This window comes from Eleginops maclovinus, chromosome 11 (genome assembly GCF_036324505.1).
Source record: "Eleginops maclovinus isolate JMC-PN-2008 ecotype Puerto Natales chromosome 11, JC_Emac_rtc_rv5, whole genome shotgun sequence".
Taxonomy (NCBI): domain Eukaryota; kingdom Metazoa; phylum Chordata; class Actinopteri; order Perciformes; family Eleginopidae; genus Eleginops; species Eleginops maclovinus.
In genome coordinates this window covers 18,658,415-18,680,998 of record NC_086359.1, presented here as the reverse complement: position 1 = coordinate 18,680,998, position 22,584 = coordinate 18,658,415, and the positions used below count along the sequence as shown (strand labels likewise).

At 39.6% G+C, this 22,584-nt stretch overlaps 1 protein-coding gene across 2 annotated transcripts in view; it reads left to right on the top strand.

Annotated features, from left to right (window-relative positions):
• gabra3 (gamma-aminobutyric acid type A receptor subunit alpha3) overlaps positions 1–22,584 on the top strand; it is a 94,370-nt gene that overhangs the window by 51,455 nt on the left and 20,331 nt on the right. For both annotated transcript variants that reach the window (XM_063896211.1, XM_063896210.1), the window contains exons 4-5: positions 3,686–3,753; positions 18,526–18,746. In XM_063896211.1, coding sequence (XP_063752281.1) covers positions 3,686–3,753; positions 18,526–18,746 — 289 coding nt within the window. The remainder of the gene's footprint in view (positions 1–3,685; positions 3,754–18,525; positions 18,747–22,584) is intronic.

Here is a 22,584-nt window from a genome sequence, read left to right as displayed (position 1 = left end):
CGATTGGCAAATAAGCACGTGTCAGTGGAAATCACACAAATTGATGCCATGTCATCCATTGCACCCCCAAGCATAACGAACTGCAGAGCAGCAAGTCCACATGCTGAAGCAGGCTTTGCCATTTTTCAGCCAGCCAGCTGGAATGGTCATTTCTGCTCTGCTGCTTAATGTTGGAGCCACAAGCGGGGCTATCAGGCTGCAGAGGCACCAGGCTATATGACCTGGACTCCATGACAGCAACCGCAGAGAGGAACCCGGCACAAGACATTAATGTCATACTCTGCGTCCGTGCCGAGGTTCACTTCTCCAAGGGCCAGGAGCTGCTGAAGCCTGGGCCATCCAGGGCTTTCAGTCATGAATGTTCCCTTTGTAGAGCAGCGGCTGAACGTACAGGCCTGAAACATAGCAGGCTTCCATCCAGACCCCTGAAATTACAAAGGCCAGTGGAGACACGAGAGCAACCACACACAAGAAGAGACGGCTTGCATCATGTGTCTTTTTATTTCCAGGAAATTCTCACTGAGCCACTAACGCTGGTACAAGATGACTTGAATAATTCTGCTCGGTTGAAATATAGGATTTTATTCATTGTACAGCAGAGCATTTGTGATGCGATTATGAATAGACATGTTGACTTGAATTTATGTTACACGCACTATATGTTAATCATTCCTTTTTTTTAAAAGGCTAACATCGTAGACCTATTCAATCTTTCTATGTTGTATTTATGAGGCAACAACATTTAAAGGATTTATTCGTTATGGTTTTAATTCATCAAAAATATGATCAATAATAATCTTTCATCTGTATTTTATTAGTCTTTCTTTTTTTTCTGAGTATCAGGGTACATCAGTTATCCCTATTAAATACAACACGGTCCAGGCTCGATAAAAGGCGGACCATGCTCTGAGCGTTCTAGCCCCCATACTATGGAAGACCCCCCCCTGAGGTCAGCTAAAACAAACTTATATAGGCAGGTGTTTTATGGTATTTGTTTTCCTTTATTAGGTCGTTTGTGTGTTTTCATGCTGTGTGTTTTTATTCATTTTAAAATTTACTGTGAAGATCTTCGGAAGCTGCTGTTCGCTTAAAGTGCCGTATAAATAAGATAGTTGTTATTATTGCACATACCGACAAACTGTGGGGTCGGTTAAACGGAAGCAATACTGAAAATGCTTTGGGCAGTTCTAGTCTAACTCTAGTTGATATAAGATATGCCCAACCCTGGGACATAGGACAGCATGGTATCCTTCCTGTTGCAAATGCATCTATTCAAATCAGAAATCCTTCATTTGGTTCACAGTAGGGACATCTACAGCGTTACAACAGCAAAAGGACCATGCAGATTAAAGATGGAAATAAAATGAGCAAGGTCATATTAAATAAGAGACAAACAAGTCTTATGACTTTTTTTTTTTAAATGGTCAAAATAATTAGTAGCAACTTAAAGTAGGTGAACGAGGCAAAAAATAATGGATGTTATTATAATCACTCCTTAAATTTGACAAAATACTGTAAATTAACGAATTATGTTAAATTAATCTGCAATTGTAATTTTCTAACGAGAAACCCCCTGTTTATGGTTAAGATGTTGTACTTTAAATGGCATTCTCAGCTGGTGGTCAAACGGTGGTACTACAACTTCCGTGTCAACCCGTGAGGTCACCTGTACCAAAGCACTTTTTTCTCATGGTCTTACATTGGCAAACAGGCGTTCGTAAAGTGTGTAATACATTAAATACAGAATCGTTTTTGTAATTTAAGTTAGTAGGTCCAAAAGGTTGTAAAATTCCGCTAAAAGCCAGTTTCTCTTTTCATTCATTTGACTTAACCGAGACAGACACGTCTCAATTAGAGGCGGGGCTTAATGAAAACTCCAGTGCGCATGCTTTATTGTCCCGGATAATCCGGTTACTCTTTGTACTCAAGAGTCAGGCCATGTTGCCTTCAAGCACCACCGAGCAACTTTCACTGGAATGAACGAGGGCCTTATTCAAATGCTGTATTCATCTCCCTTTATACATTCATGATCCGTCTACCTGCTTAAAGACACAAGTTGATTCTCTGCTAAGAATGGCCAACACAATCAAAGTCCACAGCTTCTACACATCTATGGACAAGGCTACCAATCTTCCTCCTGTTGGCCACACACCTGCTCCACCAACCACATTCCCAGTGAGAGACAGTCATGTGGGACCAATCTCAGAGAAACACACTGGATAGAAAACTGGAACAAAAAGTCCCATTTAAATTCATTTTTCAGCAGCATCTATTAGCTCTGCCCCATGCTCTGGTGCATTGTTGTAAACAGAAACAGGGGCATCTCATTCTGCCTCCACTGCCATGCAAACTGCTGACTGGGTGTTGTGATTATCACACATTTGTGAGAGCTATTTGTGTCACAGCAATGATTAATGTGGATGTGGATCTTCCCTCTCAAGGGGGCCCTTTGCCACAGGATTGGAGACTTCACCTGTAGGTGGTCAGTTAGATCTGGGACACAGTTAGAGTCGATGATCCATTCACTTTTGGAGAAAAGCCTCATCACTCTGTAGTTGTTGCACCACTGGGAGTAGCTATTTGTCTCACCAATGGCCCCAAAGGCTGCTTCACACATTTGGCCCGGAGAAGCTGAATCAGCGCCCACTGAAGAGGGCACATTTTGATCTGTCACGACTTTCATTTCGAGCCCTACTCAACGCAATATTTGGAAATAATTATTCCACAGCTCATTATTAATATCACATTAAAAAGTCCTGACTAATTTAGTGTATAATGATCAATTGGGCCATCGTTACAGTATCTAGAATAGTTAATAAGTCCTTGTGACGGAACAAAAGCAGTCGTTATGTAACGCAGCGATACATGTAATTATGATTAAAGAACCCTGGCCCTATAGGAATACACAGAGCAGACAAGCCTGGTAACAGTCAAGCCGGATTCATACTACAATAGACTAAAGAGATTATAATGTGAGCATAAAATGGTGTAATAGCAGCAAAGTGTGCCCATTATGTGAATTAAAGAACACACACAGAGGCTCATATTAAACGCTGACTGCTGCATATTACTCCCAAGCCAGTAGGCCCGTAGGGATTGTTAAATGTTTTTGGGGCAGGCTAACTAAAATTATTTTTGGGTCAAAAGGGATGTTTTTTCTCCAAAGATGCACACTTGGGTCTGCCCAGAGCACATTTTATGCTGTAGTGGACAAAACTAGCTTGAGCCAGACAAATTGTAGATTTACTGAACTACTTTAAAAGCATCTGTGAAGCTGCTCAAATCACCGTTTTACTACGAGGTTGAAGCTGAAGTTCCTTGTTGAAATACCTGGGATTATTATCACCAATGCTTGTACATTTTTAAAGGAGATTCTGAATGTTCTTGGTCCTGCATTACGTTCTAAAACCTGCAATCTTTTGGAAAAATGATACAAAGACTGAGAACCAGGTATTAAGCCGTCCAACATGAGCACAATTTCTCAATTTCTCGCGTGCATAAATCTAGTGTCCCTCTAACCCTTGATTACGGTGGAGTTTTTGTGAAGCGGCTTAGTTAAATGCCAACAGGCAGACTTCACCGTCATGTACACAAACATCAGCTTAACAGACAGAGCTGCAACTAAACTTTTTGTACACACACTTCACTGTAATGTTTCCCTGCTCCTTGTTGTCTGTTCCCTCAGAGAGTGTGACAGAAGTGAGGACAAACATCTACGTGACGAGTTTCGGGCCGGTGTCGGATACAGATATGGTGAGTCTGTTTTTCTTCTCTTTGCTTTGAGAAATCACATCTGAGCAGGTAATTACTGTTCACTTTACTTGTGATTGTGGAACTTTGATTCAAGTACTTGGACAGCATTTGTCATTTTTGATTGTGCAGCTTCCTTTGCAGAATGTTATAATTTAATTTCAGCGAGGCTTGCACACAAATGAATAATTTCTGCTGTGTACAAGGATTGTTTTTCCCAATTAAATATTTGGTGACTGACAAAAAGTTTATTAGTTTTCATAATATAAATTAAGTATTTTACCAACCTACCATTCAGGACTTACACTTCAAAAATATGAATATGAAATGAAAGCAGCTTTTTTTAGATCTCAGTCGCATTTAGTCTTGGTGTGGCAAGTAATGAAAACCACCAAACAAAAACACAACATTTCTGATTCAAAACATCAATTATGGTAACCAACATCCAACCAAAGCAAAATCTTCCACAGTCTGAAAGCTATTTCAAATAAATATTCCTGATCCTGTCACCTAAACAGTGTTAACCCAAGTAATAACTTTTCTGTACATTTTTATCTAATGACCAGAGTTGGGTGTAACGTGTTACAAAAGTAATGGAGTTACAGTAATATATTACTTTTTGCTGTAACGCAGTAATATAACGCATTACTGCTGAAATGTGGGTAATATAATACCCGTTACAATTCTCACAATTACAATTCTCAGTAACGCAGTTACAACACATTTTAACCCGAAATGATGTGGTGTTTTGTTTTTAAGAATTCACAAACATGGCGAGACATTCCGACACCAGAGAAATAATTGTGCCGGTAGAATAGTAACTCAGTGAGCCTGTTTACTATTGGTTAAGAGGGCTGCAGAAACAGATTCGCGATTGAGAGCTGCAGGCTCACAATGCAGAGCTGCAGGCTCTGATAAAAGAAAAAGACACAAGTACGTGCAGGCCAAAGCAACATAATGTAACTTTCTCTGGGTCTGCTGCTTGAACCCCGAGAAGTTCAGAGACTCGTTGGCAGAGTGTTGAAGATATGAAGCTTCTGTCCTCTGTGGAATCACCGGCTTTTAGAAAGCTTGTCAGCCAAATCCCCGTTAACACACCAATGACAAGGTGAGCTAACGTTGCCATAGAGTAGATTACAGGGCCGTGCCAAGGCACCACTAACATGTTATTAACAACAAACAGCGACGTAATGTTACCGGTATCAATATTATTTAGCCCACTTAAACAGAGCATGAGTTTAATTTCTAGCTATTTTCCTCATTTTCAGCATGCACTGCCAGATAGATAGATAGCTTTAATTATTGAGCTGCAATTAACTACATTTTAGCATTTAAAGCCATACTTCTGCGGTTATTTTGGTGAAATTAACTCAAAGTAACGCAAAAGTAGTGTAAGGCATTACAGTTCAGAGACAGTAATAATGAAATGTAACTTATTACTTTACAAAGACAGTAATAAGTAATATGTACTGTATTACATTTTGGAAGTAACTTGCCCAACTCCTGTCAAGCATGCAACCAATCCCTTAAGGAAAAATGTTGTTTAAGTGCAAGACTCAAAAATACTTTTTCCATCTCCCCTTTAACTGAAAAATGTACAAAAAAAGAAAATGAAGGTGGCAATACTGTAGTTTGATAATAGGGCAATCATTTCCCCCACCAACAAGTGTATTGAGTTAAATTGTCAAATAAAAAGAATCAATACTAATGTGATTCACAGCTGTTTGTCTTGCAGGGTTTAGCAATTGTTAATTTAGGATAAAAGTCAAATAACCTTAGGAAAATAATCAACTGTAATGCAGTTCTACCAGCGGGGACATTTATATCACTACAATGTATTACATAGCAATGCTGTTTGTCGTCAAAGTGCTTCCTTTCTTAACATTTCTATTCTGGAGGAATTCCATCGGAGCCCCTGATGGCCTGCTTTGAACAACAGATGCTGGAGATAGTTCTGGCTTTGTCTTGGGACCTTATGCGGGGTTTGACATGTTTGATCATGCAGCTCTAATAGACTGCCCAGAGCAACGGGTTGTTGCTGTGGCTCAGCTCTGAGTTGGCTCGACGTGGAAAGATTAGTGGGTCTTGTAGAAACTTTGACTATTTTGGTCTCACCAGGGGGCTATTGTCTCGTTTCTACACATAGTTTTCTGAAAAAGGCTCTTGTTATGTTAAGTCCAATTCATCTTTTATTATTGTGATCATTCAAGGTCTTCTAGATGGATAACCTGTTGCATTTACCCATTACCTGTTTGTTGAGCTTGAGAGAGAAACTAAAGGTGTTTTATTTGTGTTATGTTTGTGTTATGTTCTGTCATTGTCTGACAAATGTTTCACCTCGAGTAGTAGCCTACTTTTGAGTCCATACAGCTCAAACTTCAAGACTGTTATGTCAAGTACCAACTTGTCAAAGTCAGGTCATTACTGTGGCAGAGACATATTCAACTTCTGTCAATATGAACTTTTGGCTGGGCTATTCTGATTGAGCAGCTTGTGCCATTTTCAAGTCATTCACAAACTCACAAACTAGGTAGCTTACATTATATAGCCATATTACAAAACCTTATGAAATTAACCATTGCACATTAACCACACTGAAATCCCGTCCTGATTGATTTATAAGCCTATATTTTTATTACATAGTTCAACTGCACTATATATATATATAATATATATAGAACAAGGGACACATACAATGCAGGTCAAAAGAAGGGGCGAGGTGCATAAAAAATAATTTATAATTGGACATTTTTCTCCTAGGAAGTCATTTATATCTCTGTTTATCTTAAAAAATGCTTAGATGCTTGGATGTATCAGTCACTGTTGCAAAAGCTTGAATAAGGAGGTTAAGGGAAGGAATCAAGCTAGTGAAGGGACATGTTAACATTAGACAGTCGAATACAAAGTTAAAACACTACAAAAAGATGCTAAATGAGAAACAAAACCACTTAAAGGAGTATTAAAACCTCTAGAAATGGACGCAAAACACCACAACGACATGCAAAAGATCTACAGGATGAGCAGGAAGAGCTGGAGAATAGCCACAAACAGAAAAAAAAATGACCACTTAAGATGGAAAAAGATTAAATACAACAGTCTGAAAATCTTATGTCTATGTACAGTGGGGAGAACAAGTATTTGATACACTGTCGATTTGGCAGGTTTTCCCACTTACAAAGTATGTAGAAGTCTGTCATTTGCATCATAGGTACACTTTAACTGTGAGAAGGAATCTAAAACAAAAATCCAGAAAATCACGTCGTATGATTTTTAAATAATTAATTTGCATTTTACTGCATGACATAAGTATTTGATACATCAGAAAAACAGAAATTCATATTTGGTACAGAAACCTATGTTTGCGATTACAGAGACCAGATGTTTCCTGTAGTTCTTGACCAGGTTTGCACACGCTGCAGCAGGGATTTCGGCCCACTCCTCCATACAGATCTTCTCAAGATCCTTCAGGTTTCGGGGCTGTCACTGGGCAATACGGACTTTAGCTCCCTCCAAAGACTTTCTATTGGGTTCAGGTCTGGAGACTGGCTAGGCCACTGCAGGACCTTGAGATGCTTCTTACGGAGCCACTCCTTAGTTGCCCTGGCTGTGTGTTTTGGGTCGTTGTCATGCTGGAAGACCCAGCCACGAGCCATCTTCAATGCTCTTACTGAGGGAAGGAGGTTGTTGGCCAAGATCTCGCGATACATGGCCCCATCCATCCTCCCCTCAATGCGGTGCAGTCGTCCTGTCCCCTTTGCAGAAAAGCATCCCCAAAGAATGATGTTTCCACCTCCATGCTTCACGGTTGGGATGCTGTTCTTGGGGTTGTACTCATCCTTGTTCTTCCTTCAAACACGGCGAGTGGAGTTTAGACCAAAAAGCTCTATTTTTGTCTCATCAGACCACATGACCTTCTCCCATTCCTCCTCTGGATGATCCAGATAGTCATTGGCAAACTTCAGACGGGCCAGGACATGCGCTGGCTTGAGCAGGGGGACCTTGCGTGCGCTGCAGGATTTTAATCCATGACGGCGTGGTGTGTTACTAATGGTTTTCTTTGAAACTGTGGTCCCTGCTCTTTTCAGGCCATTGACCAGGTCCTGCCGTGTAGTTCTGGGCTGATCCCTCACCTTCCTCATGATCATTGATGCCCCACGAGGTGAGATCTTGCATGGAGCCCCAGACCGAGGGAGATTGACCGTCATCTTGAACTTCTTCCATTTTCTAATAATTGCGCCAACAGTTGTTGCCTTCTCACCAAGCTGCTTGCCTATTGTCCTGTAGCCCATCCCAGCCTTGTGCAGGTCTACAATTTTATCCCTGATGTCCTTACACAGCTCTCTAGTCTTGGCCATTGTGGAGAGGTTGGAGTCTGTTTGATTGAGTGTGTGGACAGGTCTTTCTTATACAGGTAACGAGTTCAAACAGGTGCAGTTAATACAGGTAATGAGTGGAGAACAGGAGGGCTTCTTAAAGAAAAACTAACAGGTCTGTGAGAGCCGGAATTCTTACTGGTTGGTAGGTGATCAAATACTTATGTCATGCAATAAAATGCTAATTAATTATTAATCATACAATGTGATTTTCTGGATTTTTGTTTTACATTCCGTCTCTCACAGTTGAAGTGTACCTATGATAAAAATTTCTACATGCTTTGTAAGTGGGAAAACCTGCAGATTCAGCAATGTATCAAATACTTGTTCTCCCCACTGTATAGCCTTTTACATTTTCTGAATAAAAAAACCTGTTTATTTGGCATTTAGCACACTAAATAACATGGAATATATTGCAGAGAAATGGCTTTAAACTAGAATCTGCACACATTTTTACCAATTTAATAATATTTCACCATCCAAAAGTCTTTTATAGTTGCCCCTGCCTTTAAGGGACAACTTCTCCTACCTTTAAAGGAAGAGCTCCGACCACAGTATGTTAAACCAGATTTGAGTGAGTGTTTGCTTTTTTTATTGACCTTATTACAATAGACGGAGCTTTATCTTGTTCAGCAGATATTACCTTTGGGGTCTCTCAGGGCTCTATGCTAGAACAAAATTTCTTTTTTCTCTTCACATACTCCACTTGGCAATATCATGGATCATTGAGTACAGTCAGTGTCTCACATGATGGCTGTCCAGGACATGTGGACAGGACATGCCAACCCACTCGTGTTGATATTTTGATAGTGAGTGCACAGCAGGTGCTTTCCATCTGCTGTCATGTCCTTTAATCAATACTTGTAGCTGTCAAGGAATTCCTGTGTTCCCATATGGGAAAACAACGCAGCAACATATTGAATTTTCTTACATTTTTGCATCACTTAGCGTTAGATGATGTTAGGATTTCACTGATCATTACCCAGGAAAGGCTCTGGCCCCAGGCTACGCTGCATTTTCTGTCTTCCTGTACATGAACACTGCATAAACGCTTTGAGCATTTTCTTTTAAGATTTTCAAGGTCTAGCATCACAAAATGGGCTTGGCCTTCAAGAAGCGTCACACTTCAGATAACACTTTGTATCTTGTTAACACATTGTCTGTAAATATATTCATAAGAATGTAAATTACATGCTTCACATCATACTTCACATGTTCTATATGTGGAGTATAAAGCAATATCGATTTGATTCATATGTTCTATGAGTGAACACATCAAAGAGGTCTGCCGGGTAATTTGACATGTAAATCAGTGAATAACCCTTTTAAAGCATTTTGGTTCAATCTTTTTGTTACAACAATGCATATGAAGATTCATATCTGCACTTGGGAAAGGACGGTATAGAATTTTAATGAGAAAAACTCACAAGAAGTGGATCCTGGAGAATTTCTATTATCGATTTTATGCAAGACATAAGAACTGTCTTGTTTTAATCATGGTAGCAAAGTAAATAAAGTAAAATGCAGAGACTATTTAAGAAAGAACAAACTGTTTCTGTTTTTGTATCCTTTATTCCTTGCGGGGGAGCTTTTTTATTTGTGATCCATTTATTTAGAATTGTTTGTTTTTAATTGAAAATCATGTGTGATGCAATAAAGATGAAAAGTAAATGTGAATTTAAGTGATTCCACTATGTTTAAATGCCAAAACAAATATTACACTTTTAATTTGACATATTTTAATGATATCTGGAGAACATTGATAACACATCCTCACATAATAAAATAATAATAACATTGTCACAGATCAGCTCAAAGGCTTCTGAGGCTAGAGGAGGGAATCAGAAGACAAGCCCAACAATTATACAGTACAGTGAGCAACTGTGGATAGTTTGCTGCACTAAATAAGAACTCTAGGTCTCGACTATGGCTTCAATAATGAGTGGCCTGAATTTCTGAGATGTGCATCCGTTTCCGAAAGGCAGGGCATCCTCAGAGTGAGTGGGTGGCTTGGATTTTCTTTGGAGTTTAAAGAATAACAAGCATTAGCAAGTGCAGAGCTGCACCAGGTTTTTAGATTGGCTGAATGTGTCATGCACTGGATTGAGTTGTTTAAAAAGTATTTGGGCTTTGAGAACACAGAGTTCTGGTATTCAGAGTCGATGAAAGCGATTCTACAGTAGGTCAGGGTCGTGCGTTAGTGTTTTCTGGTTCATGAGTTTCCCAGCTACCGAGTTCAAAAGAGTTGGATGTGATTTTTTGAGTGTGGAGCAGGACAGCCTCGGAGTATTGAGCATTGCAATAAACTGTACTGAGAAAATAAAGTGTGGACCCGTTTTTCTAGGTCAGTAAAAAGGAGAAGGAAATGACTAATCCTGGGGGTCTTTCAGAGGTGGAAAGAAACTTTGGAAGAAAATTTCCCTGATGTGTTACGCAGAGGAAAGTTCTGTATCAGAGACAACTCGGAGTTTAACAGTTTAATTAAGGACAGCTATAGTTATTAAAATAAAGTGAGGAAGCTGTGTTGTTTAGTCTACTTCTTATGTCGTAACTGCGTCGTTGTTTGGTCAGAGATAATTTACCTCCAGGTTCCTTTAACGTGTAATTTAATAAACCTTCTTGATTAAATAATACGCTTTTAAATGGATTTAATTTCTTGCAATACACTTATTTACTCACATATAAATGCTACCATTCATTTTGATGCACTGCAGGAAACTAAAGATGCCCTCAAAGGTTCATCTATTAGCATTTATTTCAATATGGAAACAAAAGTGAAATATTTCCACATGTTTTGCATTAATTAGTAACCTTGAAGCTGTCAAGTCATGAATAAATGTATTTAACACTAACCTTAGATCTAATAGATAAACATTTAAGCATAAGAGTATAAAAATCTCCATATTTTTAGGAGGGGAGGGTCGCTAAAGAGGTGCATGTACAATGAGATAGCACTGAATTGCACTTGGCATCTAAGATTTTTGGTTTATGGCCAAAATCTTAGGCAGAACAAGAATGTGCATACAGAATTTTGAAGCAATCCATCAAGCAGTTGACAAGATATTGGTGGAGGTAGAAGAAAAACTCAGTCAGGAGGGTACATCATCTGGGGACCATGAACTTGGGCAAACATTTTAGCCAATCCATGTTGTGGACGTACAGACATTTGACTGGATATGGGAAATTCTGACCTACATATTGGGATCATTGAGTTATCAGCGAAATCACCAGGGTTATTATTTATCCTCTTGATTTCATGGCAATCTATCCATCAGTTGTTCAGATCTTTGAGCCTGGAATAAAGTGATGAATCGACCAACTGCCATTGCCATCCCTAAGGACGAGCTGATAGCATGGCTTAAAATGTGAAGCACAAATGCTTATAATACATATAAAACTTGAGGTTTCCTGACTCCTTACTTCTCATACTTTATATCCTGAACATCCAATGGGCCACTTTCTCTTTTACCCCAAGTGTCCCAAAAATGTCTGCTTCTCACTCACTCGCTCAGCATTCACTTGGACCCCAATACCCCACATCTGCCCTTAGCGTCCCACCATGGTAACAGGAGGGAGGCTAACTGCATATTCACAATGAAACTACTTACAGCGATAACAAGGCGCTTTGTTCAGAGTCGTGTCTGACCAGGGCAGATTTGTGTCACACCGAGGCCCAGAATGTAGGTTACGATCTTGACGCTGATCTCTGGTAAGTAGGTGGATGTGTTTTCTCTACCTCCAGCCTCCCTTTCCTCATTTACTCTTGCTGATTTTTTTTTCTCCGTCTCTGTTCCTGCCTCCCTCCTCCTCTCTCTGAACGTCTACGGATCTCCTTCACATGTATGCATTGTCACAGCACATTTACCCGTCTCATGGTTGGATCTGACAGGTCTGCTCTGATGAAATGGGATGTGATTGAAGCTGTCACGGTGAAGACTATTTTGACAGTTATATGATTATGTCAGTGATGTACAGATTTCAACATTGTTTCACAAGCGCTGGGTGTAAAGATTTTTTTTTTGATATCTGCACTCATCAGCACGGCTTCAAATTCTCAAGGTCTTCCAAACAGAACAGATGGGGGGTTTGTGTTACTAAAATTTGAAGGTGATCTCCTGGATTCTGCATCAATCATGTCGACCTTGTTCAGAGACGTGTAAGTTAAAATAAGCTACTTTTGTGCAAGAATTAGAAATTTGTCTTGGATTTTCAGCACAAAACCCCTCTTAAAATAGGGCTTACATTGTTTCCCCACACCATACATGTCCCTAGCGTCACAACATGATTCATGTGCAGGGAGGGAACAACTTGAAAGCAGACAAAGCACCATTTCATACACCATAACACTGGCACCCAAGGCAGGAAGTGATTTTTTCTTTCTTTTGGGATTAAGAGAAACCTATTGTTTTTGCCCTAGTTTCAACGTGATCTGTTTCTGAACATCGAGAAGATTACCCCATTGCGATCGTATCTGTGACGATAAATGTTGGGAGCAAATGGCGCTTGTAGGATTGGACCTTTTTTACTGATGCAACCTCTTGTTGCAAGACTGATAGAACGTGGACATATCATACACATCTTCATAAGCCTCCCTCCTAAAGACTTTCCATTATCTCAGTTATTACCGCTCAATTAATTTAATGCAGTTTCGTCTGATGTCATCATTAAATGTTATAACATATATACTGTTCACATTATTTCTATAATCAATTTTCAGTGGCACAGTCTCTGATATGTACTTTTTATTTGCCACTTTCTGATTCTAGGCAGTTTATATTTGTGGAAACAAAAGTTACACTCTGAAGTGTTGCACGATGCAAAGTGCTAAAAGATGTTTATGCTGATGAACGCTGAAGATAATTGGAGTTGGTATGGGATTCACAGCTCATTGAAAGTCTCACACAGGTTACACTCCCAGCAGGGAAAGGTGAAGAGCCCGCAAGAAGCGAAGCAAGAGAGAATAATTGACAACCCGAGAGCAAGAAAGACTAGTAATTAGAATAGACATTAATCAAATCTTTGACTAATCAGTACAATGCCCAGAGTGTGGAGTTCAGAAGAGCCAAATCGCATGGATGCACCGCCTCCAGCAAGCCATGTATCGTGGCCACACACCTGCTAATCAAGAGTTTTATCTCTGGTCCGCTGTGTACTGTCACAAACAGCTCATCGTTACATATATCACAACATTTCTACACAATAGATTGGGGGAAATGGCTCTCTCGCCCTACGTATTTCGAAAGGGGCACTAAATCAAACTTGTCAAACCAGTCAACCGATGTAGATAAACAAAACGTGTAGATTAAGACAGAAACAATGGACTATAAAGCCACAGTGACGACATCATTAGAAAACTCAATTTCCTTGACTCAGACTTGTTTGGAAAAGGATTTTTTTTTTCTTTAAATAGGGCAGATACGTAGTTCCTTTATCCAGATAATTCAATGTAATACAATTAAAAAGCCCTGCTCCACATTGGATGTACTCTTAATTAGCAAAAGACTAATATGTCCAGATCAGTTGAGTAAAAACCAAATTAAAATTAAAACATGAGGACATTATTAAAATGGAACTTGTTAATTGAAGATAAAGGCTGCATTAATATTCCATCAGATATTAGACAGAACCTTCCTGCCATTATCAGAGAGCCAGACAAGTCTGGACTCATTTAGCCCAGTCTGCTGAACATCCTACCTTAACTGCACCGCATCAGCCTTATATCATTTCCCTCATTCCTCTCCATTCTCTGAGTAGCTGTTCCTCACCACCGCTCACACTTACATATAAGCAAAGGAGACATTTTTAGTGTGTGTGACAAGCTTGTTCTTTCTCTTGTTTCATAATCCCTATTTTTATATCCGTCTGTTTCACCACTGAAGTGACAATTCCTCAGTACTCACTAAGGGTGTTCAGTGATCGCGGTTAGCTTGAAATCATTCGAAATGTGTTCAGTTATGGAATAAAGGGCATTCAAATCGATTTCCACATAATTTTGGAACTTGCAAATAACCACCAAAATAGTAAGGTTATCAATGGCATCTGCACTGTCAAATTCTTAAAAATATAAAGTTGTATAAATATATTTAGTTTAAGGTGACTCATTTTGATATTTTCAAAGTGTTAACTGTGCACTTACTGTTCATAGTATGTTAAAGCATAAGACGTATATGTTGCCTCATACGTTTTATAAGATCATTATTTTAAAATATTGCTTAATTACACATGATGCAGACACAGAGCACGTTTTTGGAGTCATGTTGGTTTTTACCTGTCCAACATGCTCCCCCCTTTTAGAAAAGGGAACCGTACTTGGCTGTTTGTAAACACCATTTGGTTTTAGGCAGGAGGTGCCAAGTGGGTTTATCAGAGCTTTGTAGCTGAAAACATATCAGCATCTGGACATGATGCTGATAAGAGAGGCGAGACGTGAGCGTAAACGAATCTGTGGGCCAGGCAGATACCAAACAGGATGAGCAGGAGGATGCTGAAACACTCTGCAGAACAGAGGGGGATTGAAGAGTCGGTAGATCATTCTCTGCGGTTGCATCACTCACAGTGACCCTTTTCACGGTTTCCATACGCATATGATGCATTGTTAATCAAAGAATATTGATCATACAAGCTTTAAAGTCCCACTTTTATTCCATCCAGGGAGGTTGTGACATGCTGTTCCCTTCTTTCTCTCTCCCCTCTGTCTCTGTAATATTCTTTCCAATAAGAGGCACAATGCCAAAAATCTATGTACAGGCATAAAAAAGGCATCTGCGAAGAGTGAATCTGTATTTATGAATCTATTTGTAACAGGAGGTGCCATAAACGTGTTTTAAAATGCCATTTAAATAATAGTTGTTTGCTACAGTAAACCTATTCATCATCCTCGTTGCAATAAAAAATAAAAAAATACATTAAAAAACTAGTGTTGGAGAGGCTCCACTGTCTCCTCTGTCAAGGAGAAATCAATCACTCCGTCCCTGGAGGAACACCAGCTGGCATTTGAACTGATTGTGCCATTTAGACTTGTGTGGAGATTGACTATGCTTTTCCTTTTCCCGGTCTTTCAATCATCAACTTGATTCCTTGTGTTTACAGGAGATTTCTGTCCAAAAGAAACAAACAAATGATGGCTTTGCCCAACTGGGACAAGCCTACTAGTGTCTGTTTATTCATCACCGCATGTTTTACACTGATTTGGATGAGTTCTGGCAATGCTGTTGGATCTCATAAAGAGAAGGCAAGAAGAATTAAGAGCAAACACGAGTAATAGTACTAATGGGAATTTAAATGGTCCAGCTTCACTCTGTGCCAGGAAAAGTTTTGTGTTGTGTTGCTGGAAAGTTTGGTCGCAAACACAGGACGAGGAACAATAAATCACCATATAGTGTGGTCCTAACACCCATGTGTGTGTGTGTTCATTAGTCTGTCCTGGGACTTGGAGAGCCCTTTGTTGTCCACATTCGGCATCTAATTCATGGCCAAAGTCAAAGTGGTATAATGAGTTCAGGCAGCACGAGAGCAAATGGAATTCTTTACTTCCACCCTTGAAAACAACATCTTGATATTGTACTGTAGTGTGATTTTTAATATTATTCATTTCTACTTATGGACTATTTTACCTCACTAAGTCCCTTTGTTACAGCCTACAGGAAATACTTTTCAGCAGCAGGGAGAAATGGTGTGGTGGTACCCGGTTGGGGCATTGGAAGGAATATCAAAAGGTTTTTTACATATTTTTATTAAATTCACTTGATTACAGAACTTTAAAACATATTTAATGACATCTATATATCCATACATAATGCATTTCATGACCACACTATGCAGAGGGCACTGTATGATTGGCTCAGTGGCAGCGTTTGTAGCCTGGCTGAAAGCTTTTCATGTTTCCTGTTTTGTTGAAAGGACCGCTCTGAAGCTCTGTCATTGGGAACTGGCCCAGAGGTGGCTCATTGATTCTCAGTAGCATGCACGATGCCAGATGGCCCCCCCTGCAGCCTGTTTCTCAGGTCTGTCTTCCCCTATATGAAGAAACAATACCAAGAATGATTGGAGTGTGGGAAATTGAAAGGAACCAAACAACGTATGATTTCAGATTTTTCTTATTGAAGGTTTCCCCCCTCATTCATAGTTGAGAAGTCTCTCTCACATTTCACAATAAAGATGGAGACTGGAGGGCAATGGCCGCCAGCTGGCTCATGTGTAGAGCTGTTCATCATACTGGGATGCCAGTTTCCTCATTATGTTCAGCTGGTGCATATCCTGAAACATCTCTCTCTGCCGCCTCTCTCCTGCTTCCCACACATCCACTGCTCCTGTCTACTTGTCCATAAGGTTACATTTGATGAATAACGTTTGATAAAAGTCCCCCATCACAAAGATTTAATAACGCAACCAGTACGAACATTGAAATATTTTAATTGCTCCCACTACATTACCTCAGAAATATTTTGATACAAAGATTTAGCTAGCAGATTATTAAAGACGTTAACAGTATAGTGATTCACCGAGTTTGCTAAGCTTATCTACAAATGATTAGCTGGGACACTAATTCATGATATAATATTATATTGTTATGATTAATAATTTGTTGTCCTTGACCATCAAAAGAGAATACATTATGAAATGACATCACATTTTCTCTAGTAATCCTAAGTTTTACCCTGCTTCTCACTCTTACCCTCACTTCGCACACTTTATTTATTGTAGGTCTTTTTGGATTCATTTTTAATTTAATTGAGCTTTATCCTAATTTCTAACTAGTTAAAGTAAGGCATGATGCTTTTATCTACTAGTCTGTACATTTTAATGGAAATGTATTGTCTGTTTAGGTCGTTCAATTTATTGGTTCACACAGAGACCACTTCAGCATTATAATTTTCTCTTGTTTTATCATTTATAGGTATGTCTTTGTGATAAATGGTTTTTGTATTTTTTATTGTATTCTATAAACTACCAAGAACATTTCTCTGTGTTGGAATTCAACAGACACTGGAATGGCTGCCTTACATTTAGAGATGAAGATTTGGAGTGGTCTCTGTATATCATACAGCATAATAAAAAATCATTTGACTTTTTCCTTCAGTTAAATATTTACTTCCTTCCTTGTTTTTATTTGTATTAGTGTGGATATTGTAAATACTTTAGACATTGCTGAAAAGAGACTAAATAAATAAGAAACATAACTTGATAGCTAGAAAAGAACTGAAAAAGGGGTCGAGGTAAACTGTCTAACTCTTGCTTTTATCTGTCTGTGATCTGTGGGCTTTATAAGAACACGCGAGGACACATGCATTGTGAATGTTTTAGGGACTATACTCAGGCCGCCGGGAGGTCAATTAAATCAATTAACAGAGGCAACCCTCCGCTGTACACAGAAGCCCTGTTGATATGTTGAGAGGAAGCTGGTCACCTTTCCTGCTGAGGTTGATGGTTTCCTGTTGTTCAACCAACTAAGAACTGACTTTATTGTTTATTCTCTCATGGAAAAAAAGCACTCACAAGTCACTGGTGAGCTGCGTCGCTTTGCAAGCCGTTTCACTGAATGAGCAAAAGCACAAAGCTGATAATAGAGAAACACATAAGGCGTGCTTTTATTGATCACCAGTAATGTGTACTCTAGCGTGAGATGCACACAGCTTTATTCTATCTCTATCTCTCTCGCTCTCTCTCTGTGTGAGGCAGCTGCGTTCAGTCTGCTCTGCCACTGTACGGAGCTGATGAGGGAAGGCTGTTGCTAGGACACCAACTCCTATTGAATGTATGATGAGAAATAAAATCCCTTTTGACCAACTACACTTCCTGAAATCCTTTTATTTCATGTAGTTTTATGTGTTGGTAAAACACCAAAAGACTGTTTCATATAAATATCTTCTGGCTGCGGTTCGTTTATGTCAAACACTTCATTATTTCCAGACTGGTTATTACATGATGCAGTTAACTTAAAAAATAAGTGTGTGTGTGTGTGTGTGTGTGTGTGTGTGTGTGTGTGTGTGTGTGTGTGTGCATGTGTGCATGTGTGTGTGTTATCTTGGATGGAGCTGGCATATGCTGAACTTGTTTCTTCTGTTGGAGCTCTGTGTTGATGACAGACGGTGGAGCATGGTGCACACCTGGACTATTAAAAATGATAACTCTCAGAAAACATTTGCAAACTCAGCTCAAAAAAAGGATGATTCCACAAAAAAAAACTTTGGACATTTGTAATCAATCACGTCACGCACTTGAACTTTCTACTTTTCTTTTTACCCTTTAGTTATATTTCGGTAATCTTTTGTATGTTCCCCCTTATTCCTTCTGACTCATTCTGAGTTCGGAGTATCTGTTGATGACACTTCAAAGTGTTTAGCATTCAATCATTTAATATAACAGCTTGCCAACTAAACTTTACACCCTTTTCCTCTCTCAGGAGTACACCATCGATGTCTTCTTCCGCCAGAGTTGGAGGGACGAGAGGCTGAAGTTTGACGGGCCCATGCAAGTGTTACCCCTCAACAACCTCCTGGCCAGTAAGATCTGGACTCCTGACACCTTCTTCCATAACGGGAAGAAATCGGTGGCCCACAACATGACGACTCCTAACAAACTGCTGCGACTAGTTGACAACGGCACGCTTCTCTACACGATGAGGTGAGAAACGTTTGAGGTTTCTGCAACTTCTTTGTTGAGTACTGTACTTTAACAAGACTAGAATCTGCAGCCTGACACAAAGTCACGCTGTGAGCTAAATGATCATGTAACTGAAAGAAATTGCACCTCGGGAAAGTAGCAACATGTCGATGTTAAGCATATCTTTTGTTAGTCATGTTTGCCCTTTTGGTTTAGTGTTTAAGCATGCTAACTCCATTCTGTCTGGTGAGCCCTTAAGCTTAAAACCAGTGCTGTGTTTGCCTATTATGACACTTAAATGAAAAGAACAGCTTGAACAAGCAACACATATGGAGATGATTTCTGTTATCAATTAGCTTAGAAAAAAGTGAACTCCCTGTGCACTTTGAAGGAGAAGTATTAGCATCAGATATCTGGATCATTTCTGATCATTCCATCTGTCTTTCAGACAACTCAATGAATAATCACTTGATCAAAGAGTGCCTTTGTGCATGTTGTGCTAAAAATACACTGATAGTACCATCAAGTCAGCAAGCACCATTATTTTCATGACTCAAGCAAAAATTATGTATCAGTTTGAACCCATCTGTTCATCTGCTGACAGTCAGCCTCTGCAGCAGAGCCTTAAATCTCGAAAAAATAAATAGTTCTCTGTTGCTCGTCCATAATGTCATTATTGATTTTCAAGGATGGAAATGAAATAGTGAAAGCATTTGATTTTAGTCCCAGTTCTGCCATGGCCAAGAAAGATATAATATATGATGGATATCAGAGGGAATGTTTTACTTACATAATCAAGTCTTTGAGATAGATGAAGCAAAGTATGATAATAATCGTCTAGACAAAAGCAAAAAGCCTTTTAAAACCAGCTCATCCACATCTAGTTTAAAGCTACAGTCTTTATTTAAAGTGGCCCTATTATACCTTTTTTGGGATTTGCCCTTTCCTGTCGTGTGTTATAAAGGTTTTCGTGCATGTCAATGGTTTGCAAAGGCTAAGATTTCCCTCCACAGGGAGTTTTTCTCCCTCACACTCTCCCCCACCCTGCCTGAAATTGGACTCCTTTGTTTACTTACGTAACATAATTACATCACTATGTAACACTCCCCTTTCTACTGGCTAGCCCTCCAACACATTGTAAGATATAGTCTAATAGGCGAGACATCTCTCTCATAATAGGGCCCATTTAATTCCATTTGGAGCCACCAAGCTTAAGTCAATTCTGGTAGTCTCTCTATTTTGAGTTGCATTTGCAAAGAAGTTCAATTGGATCCTACGGTTATTTATTAAAACATAATAATAATTTGTTACTTTTTAATATATTTAAAAGTAACAAATTATAATTTTTTATCATTTCCATTTTAACAAAATCTGGCAAAATATAACAGTCACTCAGGCATGTAATGTAATGATTTTTTAAACCAAAATTGTAATTTTAAAATGGAACATTGAAGGGAGTCTTAAGGAAAACGTGGCAATATCATTAAAGGCACTGGGTAATAGAGAGAGGCTGATGCATGGGCCCTTAATATAAATCTTTCTACTGCAACTACAGTCAGCAAAATGAAGAAATAAATATTGTTGGATTTAGAAAATACTTTATAGAAAAATAAAACTGCTTTTTATTTTACCTCCAAAGCTTTTCAAGGATGTTATCTAAAGGCTTTAGTGACGGCAATGTTGGTCAGTCTACCACTTAACCTAAAAAAAGTAGGTTTCTCTGTAGAAAAGTTCTGTGACGTTCTAACACTAGACTGATAAAATAAACAACCTTAAACTGTTCTCAAGAATGAAATTAACTTCTATCAGGCTCTTCAAAGACTATACAAGTTCTGTACACAGTACTGAAGCATGCATCATATATCTAAAACAACTATAGAAATAACGAAGCTAAAGTCAGTTTAGCCGACATGCTCAGATATTCTGATCTCATCCCAATTGCTCAAATAACCAAGTACTGAATTGATGCATGGCCTATAAATGTTGTAATTGAGTTTAAAAACCCAGTTTGTGGTCAATTTCGTACCCCAATCGACTGCACGATGGCTTTATGGCTTGCCATTTGGTTCCAACTCAGCAAATGTAATCACCATGTTGATTAAACATGTACGAGTGATATAATATGCCCCATTTCCCTAGTTACTTACAGAGTGCATTTTTTGGCCATAAGACCAAATGAAATAAAATCCAGAACTCTCTGTAGATTTGTTCTCTGCTGTGGGTCAGCCGAGCTCTCATTATCACTGGTGGCTCTGTGAGGGAGTCAATGTTTGTTCTCCCTCCAGTTTTTCTCAACACAAACTGCACACCATACATATATTAAATCATACATTATACTATGTATTTATTCATTATTAAAGCATGTCCCTTGTGTATATGATACTGCTATATATTGTCTTTATCACTGTTCTGACTCCTGTCAGTGACTGCAAAAAGTAAGTTTCCCCCTGGTGGTGTTTTTGAGTTATTGCAGCTTTAATTACCAGTCAATTCAAGGTGGAAAAGCCACCAAAATACTTTCCAAAATCAGCTGTGACAGTTAGGAAAACTAATGTCACTGCCGCAGTTAGTGCATCTCAGGCTAGTACATCTGTGAAGAAAAATGAACCGGACAAACAATGTCCTATACATAACAAACCTCATCCACTGTCAAAATGTCGTGGGTTCAGAGGAAGACATCTTGATGACAGGAAAACATACTTAAAGGAGAATTCAATCTGTTTTCGATGTTGTGCTAGCACCAAGCATATGGCTAAAGATTGCAAGACCATGGTCGTTTGGTGGGCAGGCTGAACAATCACCTGAGGACAAGCAAAGCGGGGAGATTGAAGATTTTGCACCTCCTATAGTCACCTCCAAGTGCACCGAGATATGCGGCGGTGCCCCCAAACCCAGATCCTGCTCAAAAATCTGCTTGGTCAAGGTTTCCCACACCGACCGTCCAAGTAGGTCTCACAGGGTGTACGCAGTACTAGATGACCAAAGCAACCGGTCTTTAGTAAAATCACAATTCTTTGATCTACTAGACATTAATAGCAGTGCATCCCCCTACACTCTGAAAACATGCTCCGGCACAGTGGAGACTGCAGGGAGGAAAGCGAGTAACATCATAGTGGAGTCACTTGACGGGAGAACCAAGGTGACACTTCCCACCTTGTTGGAGTGCAACTACCTGCCTGACGACAGATCAGAGATCCCAACCCCTGAGTGCACCCAATATTTTCCTCACCTCCAACCAGTGGCTGATAAGATCCCTCCGCTCGACGCCAGTGCTCCCATCCTGCTTCTGTTAGGCAGAGACATTTTGAGCTTGCATAAAGTAAGAGAACAGCGTAACGGGCCTCACAACTCACCGTACGCCCAGCGCCTTGACCTTGGCTGGGTCATAGTTGGAGAGTTATGCTTAGGTGGCGCTCACAAGTCAGAGGAAGTCAACGCCTACAAGACTCAGGTCCTTCAAAATGGACGCTCCTCTTTCCTTAAGCCATGCACCACGACGAAAACCACTGGGTGGCACCGCTACCCTTTCGTTCCCCTCGTAAGCCCCTTCCATATAACAGAGAACAGGCCTCCCAGAGACTCCTCTCTCTCCAACACTCATTCATAAGGAGACCTGACATGAAAGAACACTTCTTTGATTTTATGCAGAAGGTCATTGACAACCACCAGGCAGAACCAGCTCCTCAACTACAACGCGGGCAGGAGTGTTGGTATTTGCCGACTTTTGGTGTATACCACCTGGGAAAATAAGAGTGTTTTTTGATTCCAGTGCGGAGTACAAAGGAACATCATTGAACGACACGCTTCTCAGTGGACCCAACCTCAACAACACTCTAGTTGGTGTTCTACTAAGGTTCAG